Source organism: Apteryx rowi, unplaced genomic scaffold (genome assembly GCF_003343035.1).
Source record: "Apteryx rowi isolate R43461 unplaced genomic scaffold, aptRow1 scaffold_211, whole genome shotgun sequence".
NCBI lineage: Eukaryota > Metazoa > Chordata > Aves > Apterygiformes > Apterygidae > Apteryx > Apteryx rowi.
In genome coordinates this window covers 1-11776 of record NW_020448431.1, presented here as the reverse complement: position 1 = coordinate 11776, position 11776 = coordinate 1, and the positions used below count along the sequence as shown (strand labels likewise).

Genomic DNA, 11776 nt, shown 5'->3' with positions numbered 1-11776 from the left:
GATGTTCCCATCACTCCCTCAATCTATAAATTACCTTATGATCTTAGAAAATATAAAAGGAATGTATTTGCCCAAGTTTAAAATGAACTAAGCCACTGCTGAAAAAAAACTGAGCACTCTAAAGAAGAAAAAAGAAAGATGGTAGAATAAAGAAATGCAGGAGCATAAAGGAAATACTTACGCAAGCACTGAGGTACTTCACCGCTCCAGGTTCCATTCCCAACACAAGTCAAAACAGCAGGAAAAGAGAGTTCGTAGCCTGGAGAGCAGACATAGCTAACACTAAATCCCCAGTCAAAGTTCATTCCTTCCAACCTTCCATTAGAGATCTGGGGAGGTGTTGGGCAGGTAACAGCTGCAATAACATTCAAAATAATTAGGCCCAGCTGCTGTAAATATCCCCAGTGTATACACAATTACTAGAAGAACCATATGTGCTAATTTCACCTCTTTTGGAGGACAATACAGTGAGGACATGCTATCTTCCTCACTATATTCTTGCCACGTTACCTGAAGTTAATACTTTTGGTCGCTTCCATTTCAGAGACATACTATAATGGCTGATTGATAAAGTATCTTAAATAAAAGAGCATACTGAATCAAGCGGGGTAGAAAGACTATGCAAAAATTGCTATACAGACTATGAAGTGTACAATATTTAAAATATGCTTGAAGATATTTTATAAAATGATTTTGTTTTTCTATTTAGGAATCATTGAGTACAGTTATTTTCAGTTGCACATGGTAATAGTCAAATACTTTCTTCCTGTTAACCACTTTAGGCATATTCTAGATATTAAGGCTCTGGGATGAAATACCAGGACATGATTCCTTCAAAATATGGCTGCACTATCTCTTTGCAGGGACTACAGTTTGGTTAGTATTTGCTTCATGAATTGCTTCTCCTCACCAGAAAGCATCCAGCTGGAGGGAGGAAACTTAAGGATTTACATCTTGAAATAATCAGTATTGCTCTAGAAAGATGGCCACAAGAAATGTTTCTGCATGGTTTCTCATTTCCAGGCCTCCCAGGAAAAAGAAAAAAAAATCTACTCAGTCCTAGGAAATTGAAAAGCACCACAGGAGGACACAGGAATAAATGAACACAAATGCAGTGATGAGGATAAAAGGGCTCTTAACTGGAGAAAGGAGTAGTAACAGACAATTGCTAATTGAGGGCTAAAGGAAAAAGAAGTGAGATGAAAGAAAGTATGTATTAATCAGAACAGGGAAAACTGAGACAAAAGGTACTAGAATGAATGAAAAAGAGAAAAGAAGTGAAAAGGGATGAATAAATAGGGAGTGAGGAGAGCACCAGTGGGAGAAAGTGTGCAAACAAAAGAGAAGGAAAGCAAGTGAAACTAGTTTGACTGAATTCAGCGGAGACAGTTGGGGTAAATGAGGAGAGATGGTGACTAAAAATAAAGGAGAGAACACAGAGGTCACAAGAATGGAGGAGATGAAATGCTGCACTCATAACCTTTACGCTTATATTTAGTCAGCTGTCATCCTGCATGCTTAAGGAATTCAGATGTACTAAATCAGGAGCAGTGTGTCTTTTAATGTGATTTGCAGAAGATTCACTGCATGCCATTTTTATTGTTAGGCATTTCAGTGAGAGAATCCCTACCATCTGCATCACAAAGATGCTCTGCAACATCATTCATCGCTTTTTGAGAATTGCGGATGACAGCAGGACTATTATTAGAATAATCCTTTTCCAACCAGGCCCTATTTTTGAGACTTTCTGTTTACATTGCTCTGGTTCACAGCAAAAAAAAAGGACATGATAGCCATTGCCACGCTTTCCTGATGCTTTAATAAAAGTCAGGTAGAAGCAACACAGATAAAACCACAGATACCACATTAAGTGGTAGAAGTCCATCTACATTCTCCAAGAGCTTCATTACTAGTCCTTCTAAAAAGAGCTTTATGTTTTAACTTCTGAGCTGAATAATAAAGGAAGGAATAACTGTTGAGAATAAGGAAAGGCGACAGACGGAGAAGGATGAAAATAAGGGTAATACCAGAAGTGGGGGGGAGGGGAGGAGAGGAGCAAGGCAGAATGCTCCCCATGATGCTTTGATCAGAGAGTCAACCATAAATACATACATTTCTCAGGTTTTCAGCTGAAAGTATATTACAAAAGCAAGTCAGCAGAAGAAAATCAATGCTTGAATAGTTCATATTTAGTTGCAGATGAACATGCATCCTTTTCAACTAGGCAAAGCTGGAGAATCATTTATATCTTCTATTTCAACAGCACTGAGACAATTACGTATTTATTTTCTATCAGTTCATTTTCCAATTATTTTAACTAAATGGTACCAAAGGACCCTGGCACTTTATCCTGAGAGTAAGAACTAGTTAATATACATTTCAGATATACTACTGCATATTATATATTCCTTTTCATTATACAGTCAAAAAATGGGGGGTATTAATTTCTGGTGCATATTATTTTTTCTCATTACACAGAAACTGGTGTGAATAGCAGGAACCTCTGAGAATGCTAGAGATTCTGCATATGGTTATTATTTAGTATTTATATAAGCCATAAATATGTATGGCCTAAAAGACAGCACGACTCAAGAACTCTAATCAGAGGTTACTCTCCTGTTTCCAGTTAGGTCTTAGCCCTGTGGTCCTTAAGAATTAGAGGCTGGGAGGCTGTTAGGGGGTGTGTATTGTAAGTGCTTGTCCTGTTTTAAGATCTTCTAGCTGTTCACTTACAGACACTCTCAGAGACAAAGTACCGGACTTTTGGTCAATTGAACCAGTATAGCTATTCTTACGTTCTTAAAATCAGTTTTGTAATTGAAGCTAAGGCTGGTTTAGAACACAATACAAATAAATAAAAAATGTTAATTTTTAAGAGGATCTTGAAGTCTGACATCCTTCAGAATGGAAAAAAATTCAAAATGTTGGCAAAATAACTAAGAAAAAATATGACATTATCAAAGGTGAAAGGATGAAATGGGACTTGGTAAGACTTAGGGAGAACTGTACTGGCAAGGAAAATGGCTGCAGATGGGGTGGAGACGTGAAATTGATTTGATCTGCTGTGGTAAATGAACCCGGGGAGAAAATGAGCCTCACTAAGCAGGAATGTAATTGTACTTCCAGAGAAGAAGACAGTCTGCCTGTTCCAGGATGGAAGGAAGATGGAGGAGAACAAAGTAAGCACAGACTTAGCTGGCTAAGTTGTAAAAGAATAGACTACAGACACACTCAGTGCAAGTGTATCACAAAGAGATAACACTGAAAAAGCAAAGATGATTCTCTAAATCTGTGATATCAGGAAGAGTGAGAAGAATGAGTAGAGAGAAGATGTTTTGGGATGTAGCAAGAAAGAGAGTGTGGGTTTCTTAGAGAAAAACTATTTTGATGACATAGAATAGTCTTCCACTGAAGTTAAGATTTTTTGCTGCTGACATTTCAACAAAGGATAGTAAAACTAAATTCCTCTAAAAAGGAAAACTTAGGAATACAAGTAGTAAAAGAGAGAGAAGATGAGGATATGGAGATTTATCCTTTCATTTTTCACACTAGAGAAAATAACATAAAGCAGACAAATGTTTATTAGGGAATTTTCTAGAAGGATTTAGAGTTTGCCAAGTATGTTGATACAATATAATGATGCTCAAAGGTGCACATCTAATGAAGGAGGGATCAGCAAAAGATCTTAACCTTATGGAGAGGGTAACCGAGAGCAATATGCCTATTGAGCACATGCAGTTGTATATGATCTAGACCTTTCCCAAAAGCTTCTGTCATGTGCTTAATTGGCATGTTTGTAAAGACAAGGATATAGGTAGGTCACCTTGGTATGACATCTTAACCGTATTTAGAAATATAAGAAAGCAAAAAAAATATCTAAACCGTCATTTCATATTGGCTAATTTAGTTTAGCAGCAAAGTAATAAAAAGTTCTATAAAGCTACAAAGAACTGTCCAACCTACTGTGCTGCTATAAGCTTAAAAAATAAGGCAAATAACCAAATGATGAAGTCACAGTTCCTGCAGCCAAGAAATCAATGCAATATATTCATAATAACACTAAGTTTTGGGCTCTACAGAAATATTTGATTGACACATTGCAATAAACAGAAGATGTAAATGTCATAGAAGAAATAGCTGACAATCAAAATAAATGTTGTACCTTTGCATGCTGGGATTACTCCACTCCATGTGCCATTGCTAGTACAAGTGCGAATTAAGGAGCTATTTGATTCCATTGTATAACCCGGTTGGCACATATACGTAACATTTTGTCCAACAACATAATCATCACCATATCTCATACCATTGGCTGGTACTCCTGGATCTCCACAACTGATAACTGCAGGTAAATAGTTGAAGAAAAAATTTAAAAACTCAAATTTGATTTATTTATATATAAAGGTGGAAAAACATGTGGCCAAATTATAATTTATTAGGAAAAAAAAAAAGAGGAGGAAAAAGTATGATACATCTGTTTATCCCCATCAACAGAAGATAAACATATATGTCATCTAAATTAGCTGCCAAACATAACATGTGGAGTTGTACAGCTGTTACCTTTTGGAGAAAATCAATACACCTGTTCAAAAGTAGAAGTAACGGACTGTACAATTTTAATCAGTAAAATTTCAAGACCATAAAATGAAAAGTAGCAAAGAAATTAGTCATATGTTGCTGTCACCCTTTGATACCCACAAATGTTCATATCAATTTAGAACTTCACATTTAAGAAAGTAGATATCTATTGCATCATTTACTTTTCCATGTGTACATCCTGACAGCAAACACAGCCTGGAAAATCTATGCTATATGTCTGAAAAAAACTTCCAGTTTGTTACCAGGTACACAAACAGATGAGAGTACTGCATCCAGTTCTGGGCTCCCCAGTACAAGAGGGATGTGGCACTACTGGAGCAAGTCCAGCGAAGGGCTACAAAGATGATTAGGGGACTGGAGCATCTCTCTTATGAGGAAAGGCTGAGAGAGCTGGGCCTGTTTAGCCTGGAGAAGAGAAGGCTGAGAGGGGATCTTATCAACGTGTACAAGTATCTGAAGGGAGGGTGTCGAGAGGATGGGACCAGACTCTTTTCAGTGGTGCCGAGCGACAGGACATGAGGCAATGGGCACAAACTGAAACACAGACACTTCCATCTTAACATGAGGAAAAACTTTTTCACTGTGAGGGTGACAGAGCACTGGAACAGGTTGCCCCGAGAGGTGGTGGAGTCTCCTTCTCTGGAGATATTCAAAACGCGCCTGGATGCAATCCTGTGCAATGTGCTCTAGGTGACCCTGCTTGAGCAGGGGGGTTGGACTAGATGATCTCCAGAGGTCCCTTCCAACCTCAGCGATTCTGTGATTCTGTGAGAGTGTGCAGGCAACACCAAATATGGCCCATGGTTTATGCCAAAGTTAGGCCTATAGTATTTTAATGAATGAGAGTGGTTGTGAAACATCTTGTGACTTCTAGCATCAAGAGATAGTTAATGTTAAAACGGAGGTACATCACTACAGTCTGAGAATTATAGTAGAATAGTTTCTTCTCAGATCTGGTCAGTTAGATCTATCAATCTCTGGAATAGTTTTCAGAGTGAGAAATCTTGAGAACCCAATGATCAAAAACTGTTGTTTTCATGAATTTAAAAAAAAAAAACTGTCTAGTTTATAAAAAAGATAAGATAAAAAAATTCTAGTTTATATGAAATACAGCACCCATGTGTTTGACAGCTTATCTTATAGTAATGTGACAACCCCCTTACAGTAATCTCATTATTTCTGGATAATTGTGGGAGGCAGTTTCCTGGGCAGAGAGCACATCCTGGCTACTCCTGACTCAATGCCAAAGCATAGCCCTTGTGCATGGCATCCGCTCTGTATCCTGGTTTCCAAAATGAGAAAACCCCTGACCATGCCTGTAGTGCATCCTGGCCAGGTCCCTTGAACTGAACAACTGGGGAACTGAGACACCAGGCGTACAGTATATCTGCTCTACAGTTTATCACCATCTAAGTGAGCAAATACTAATTAAGCTGCATGTATCAAATCTTCTGAAAGTCAAAATGTCCCATGCAGTGGGAGTCTAAGGATGTGGAATAGACTATAGAACATACTACAAGGTTAGCTGGGTTAATCTAAAGTTAGCTAGTTCTGTTTAGGCAAAGAAAACTGGAGTTCAGCCTATTTTGTTTCACCTAGAAATACAGTTTGTTTGGTTTTTTTTGAAAACTGTTATAAAATTGTAGATTTTTCTTTGCCATTCTTCAACAAATATAGAAGTGTCAAAGATAGAACTGTATCTCTTAGTTACAAGAGTATGTTCATATACCCTGCATGATCTACCTTTCTTTAGTTCAAACATTCCATTTACTGTGATTAATGTTGCAAATTCAACTAAAATCATCCTTGATATTTTTCCAGGTATACTATTGTTTTAACTGGATTACAATATAATATCCATGTCTTTATCCTTTTTTTTCCCTAACCACAGTTTCATTGCTTTGGATTTTCCTGTATGAAGACTATTGCAAATCACGGCCTTACAAATTTAAAGATATGTCCATACACTGTATATGCTCAAGCAGTTCCACAGATGACCCATTTACTTCAGAGATTTCTGAAACCTGTTTGCCTTGTTTTTTTAAATCCAACAAAAATTGTTCCCAGCTTTCTCACTCATCTTCATTACAACCTCCACTTCATACTTTTGGTCATTAATAAATAATTTTTGTTTCTTCCACTGCTGCTACAAAAGTTTTGTATCCTTTCCTGCCACTGACAGTTTAAAGTCTGTCCGTCATACTGCAATGTCAATGCAGATCTCTAGATTCCTCTACCCTCTCAAAATTCCTATCTTACTATCACTAACATTTCAAATTATATCTGAAAAAAACCTAAAACTGCTGTTCTTACACCTGTTTTTGTCCTTTTGCACTTACCTTTGTTAGTAATCTTTGTCTTACTATAGAATAAGGGCTGCATGAAAGAAAAGGCTTAAGGGAGGAAAAGTGTCATTCTCCATAGTACTGTGTTGTTACAACAGAACTACTTGTAGAGCTGGGTGAGGAGCAGTAAGAAACATCTTTTCACTCTTTTGCCTTACTTACACTGCAGCATTTGACTTTCAAAGAAAGAAAAAGAAGTTGTAAGGAGAAAACCTGGAGTCTACTTAGATATTGTGTTTTGTCATAAATGTAGTGAATAGAACCTTAACTAAAAGAAACATGCTGTAGTTAACTAGCAGGCTCAATGGCAGTTTCTGAAGTTCAGAGATTCATAAATAGGACTGGAACAGTCCTTGAGAGGTCAGACAGTCCATCCAATGACCCAAATTTGGACCACCTTTACTTAAGTCTGTATGGTATGTGAAAAGCAGCTTAAATTGTGAATGCTGACAGGTGGCAGATAATGATGTGTTGGGGGTGAATGTTCAAAACTGAACTTCTGACCGCTCAAGCAGAAGCCTGCTACATGCAAGTTGCAACAGGTATGGGCTTGTTTTAAGTTTTGATAATACTTGGACTAAATAAAAGCGGCATGTCCTGAATCCTCCAATTAACAGAGACAGAACCAGGCTGATCATGCATTGCGCTTCTGCACATAGACTATTTAGACTGGAAAACTGAGGGCTTCAGGGTCCAGAAAGAAGGTGAAGATCCTCCCTGGAGGAAAGCTCCTGGAAGTTGGGGAAGACCCTGGAGATGGGGGAGAAGCGTGGAGATGAATGCTGAGGTTGCCCAGGGACCTTGGCTGGTAACATCTGAGGCTGGTAACTGAGAGGAGCAGCACAACAGGAACTGGCACAACTTTGTACCTGAACTGCCTGCGCCAGCAGTGGTCTCCCTGAACGTAACACTGCAGGGGAGCTAGCCAACGAGCGTGTGAGATAATCAAATAGGGTAAAAGCTTGAAATCTGTTGGCTCTTAAATGAACCCTGGTATGCAGATCCACTGTGGGTTGTCACTTACTTTGTGTCGCTGGTGACAGCTGCTCCTGACAGATGCTTGCCTAACCTGTTCTCAAAACCTATAATGTTCCATGAGGTTCCCTGAACTGAACAGACAATAAGGACGTTTTGGGAAATCTGGTCATAGTCAAAAATGGAGAGCATGGTGGGGGCAGCCAGTTAAAAAGGAAATAAAAACTGCCCTGTCAATGAAGTCTGTTGGCACTGCCAGTTCCAACACCATTACTGCTTTAGACGCACTTTGAAATCACCGTGAAGAAATGGTTCCATCAGAATAGATAAGATAAGATAAGCTTTTCCAGGTGTATTTTATAGTCCTGGAGATAGAACAAGCAGGAGACAGGGAGGTAATTGTTAACCCATGATCTGTTATCTAGCTATTTAGCTAACATGGTCCACTAACTAGTTGTTAATTAGCCATTAGCTAACCGTTAAAATTGAGATATTATCTTAATAGGTAGCATGGCAAGATGTGTTTGATGAAGTTTCCTATGTTCTTATGTGCCTTTAGGTGGGGTGGGTATTTGTAGAATTAAAGACCAGTAGAAAGGGACACAGACTGGGCACTGGTTCTGGCTCTGCGCAGGGGTTTGGATTAGATGATCTCCAGAGATGCCTTCTGACCTCAACAATTCTGTGATCCTGTCAAATGCCTATGCATTTCTGGATATTTAGAGCTGCTGCTAGTACCTGTATCAGCTTGTACAGAAGTCATAGCACCTAGTAGTGCCRGTGCATCCCTTTAGGAACTAGTTAATACTCAACAAAGATCAAAAAGGCAGAAATGATGCTAGCTGAGATTCTCAGAGGTTGTACCTTTTTTGGTAAGATTTTAATTCCATCATTCTTTTCAAGTTCTGATGACTCTAGGGGATACACATAATGATCAAACTGAAGAGCCCCCAAAATATTATCTCTGGAATAAATACACAAGGGGATATACTTTTTAACATGTGTAATCATAACAGAGAATTGTGTATTAGGAATGTCAATGTCAACTTGTCTAACACAGTTTAAATACCATTTATTTATTTATTTATTAAATCAATAATCATTTGTTCTTCTATATATAATCTTCACCATGCTTCTCTTTGTTTTATTATCATATTTTCTCTCCTAGGTGAAATCAAGTAAGACTTTTTTTCTAGATTTTAAGCAAAAATCCCTAATTTCTACCTGAGTGGTGCTTTTTGAGAAGACTAAGCTCGAGCATGTACTTCAGCAAAATGTCACTTTAAAATACAAGAAAAATAACAATGCAATTATTGTCAGTAAATACCTTTATCCTTGGTACAATTAATTCAATGATCTTTATAATTTTCAATAAAAAAATAATTAAATAAAAACTCTGGTCTCTCTCTTAGATTTGCCAACTGGAAAAGCAGCTGTTCTCATGCTTACCATTAACAATGGAATTAAGGACAACATAAAAAGAACAAGTTTATTTTATCATCTTATTTTCTGTCTTTATTTTGGTTGCTACAAATGTGTAATGTGGCCTACTCTATAAAAAATCAAGGTACTAGTTTAAAGTATTTTTAAAAATTTTAAAGTATTTTTTTTTTAATTAAGCAACAGTTATATCTCTGATGATGGTGTGTTTTATCAAAATGATAGGCACGGTCACATGTCACAACTGTAAAATTTTCATCAGTGTTATTAAAAGATGAACTAGGAAATGTAATAAAGCAGGAGCAGATGGGTTTAGAAATAAACTGTTTCTAAATGCCCATTATGAATGTGAGAGAAGCTGAAAGAGCTTCTGTTAGCTGACTAACCAAAGGAAGCATAAGGTCAATGAAGAGGCCAAACAGAAGCTGTCATCTGAGAGACGGGCAACGGTTTTGACCTCAGAGTTACTGCAAAAAGAATTCTCAAGTGTTCATTTCAAGGTTTTTCTTTGTCTGCCATCTGCAAGACTGGAATATTATACCACTAAGTTTTCATGACAAAGAAAAAGCACTGAATGAATAATATTTAAATATGACATATCATAAAACATAAACAAGATTAAAAATATACACTAAGGAAGAATTAAAGTAGGCAGCTCCTGTAACCATACAACTGCCTTAAGCTGTAACAGCAGACATTATACTGTGTCTGTCTTTAAATCAATATATTCTTCATCTTTTCATAGCACTACAATTTTTAAACATATTTTACGCATAAAATCATTTATGAAGTAGTTCAAGGAAAAGCTAGAGTCCTTTTATTTATTTGCAATCCACTTCTATATTCTACTTTCCTGTCTTTCAGAAGAGAGAAAAAAACCAAATTCATTAGAGATGAGTCTTACTTGTGCAGTTTGGCAGGGATCCAGACCATGTTCCATTGGCAGTGCACTGTCTTACAGATGATCCAGAAAGTATGTATCCTTCCATGCATGAATAAATTACTGAATTAGAGAATGTAGTTCCATCTATACGAAATACTTTTCCATTAGCGGTTGTCCCTGGATTACCACACTGTACAGCTATAAAGTAAAATGTTAAATATGCATAAAACGTAGTTAGTAAAGAAAGTTTTTGAAATAGTAATGTCTAAGGACAATCCAGTTAATATTCCTGCTCCCAGCAGTGTTAAGGTGGCAGAAACTTCTGTTGTTGTGCTGAAAATATAGGTTTTACAATGTACTGATAAGGCATGATGTATAGGAAATAGCTGTTTGCATAAATTATCATTTGTTTTTACCTTTTTGTATGTAGGGAAAAACAGCTTAGGAATTTAGTTTAAAATATCTGTGTCAAAGGAAAGCTAGTTTTTATCATTGAAAACTTAATATGACTCCTTAGCATGTATGCACTATAATATCATCAAAGTACACTTCCTATCTAATTCAAAGCAGAGGATAGAGTCAAACTATTATTTCATGGGCAGGTGTACGCCTCATGTTTCCCAGTTCCTCGATGCTCAGATTTGAAATCTGAATGTGTCTTGCTTATGTAATTACATATACACATCTAATCTATATGACCAAAGCTAGAACAGTATCAACATCTGTACCACATTCATAGTCTCAAGAGATTTTTAGAGTAAAAATTAAAATCAAAAGTATCTTAAAATATAAAACAAGAACTTCTAATTCATTTTCATAATAGATAAGATCAAAGAAGAATGACAGGAAGTTCATTTTGGCTAATCATATCACTAGTGAGAGTGTAACACACAAACACATATATATCTTTACTTTATGTCAGGGTGGCAATCATTCACTAGAAAGGATATTACAAAACCAGCTTGTGAAATAAGTTTTTAAAATGAGATGACTTTCTCAAACTGATAACACAGTCAACAGCGATAAAGCAAATAATAAGAGAACAGGTTCTTAAATTATTTTCTGCTATTCAGGAAGCTTTCCTTTCACGAAGAGAATTGTTGGAAATTATTATTTCGAATCAAAATGATTGAGCTAACAAATGATTCTCTGTAAATATACTGTTAGGTCTTTCTTTTATGGTGATACACCTTACTTGAAATTTGTAGACTGATTTATTCCAAATAAACCTGTTTCAGCATTTCATTTTCTGCTGAAAAATAATCGTAAGTCAACAGTACTAATCAGTAAACAAAATTTGTAACTTGGTCATTCATGACATACATGTATCTAATGAAATGCTGACATTGCCAGAGCGCAGCTAACAGAGGCAGCGAACAGACGCAGCAGTTTGCGCAGCAGTGTTTGGGCTCTGACTAGAACTTGAGGATCTTGTTGGAAGTTGTGGGCTTCCTGAGGACCCCCGAGGAACTAGCAGATGATTGCTGTGAACAGGAAAGGGGAAGCTAGGCAAAGACAACTGCAGGAGGCCTTG

The 11776-nt window shown here is 37.0% G+C and overlaps 1 protein-coding gene across 1 annotated transcript in view; it reads right to left on the bottom strand.

The window, feature by feature from the left end:
- The window catches only part of CSMD3 (CUB and Sushi multiple domains 3), a gene marked incomplete at its 5' end in the record, with an annotated part of 36753 nt that extends 32411 nt beyond the window's left edge, over nt 1-4342 (bottom strand). Inside the window, 2 exons of the mRNA XM_026064239.1 lie at nt 182-355; nt 4163-4342. Coding sequence (XP_025920024.1) covers nt 182-355; nt 4163-4342 — 354 coding nt within the window. The remainder of the gene's footprint in view (nt 1-181; nt 356-4162) is intronic.
- Between the last annotated feature and the right edge of the window lie 7434 nt (nt 4343-11776).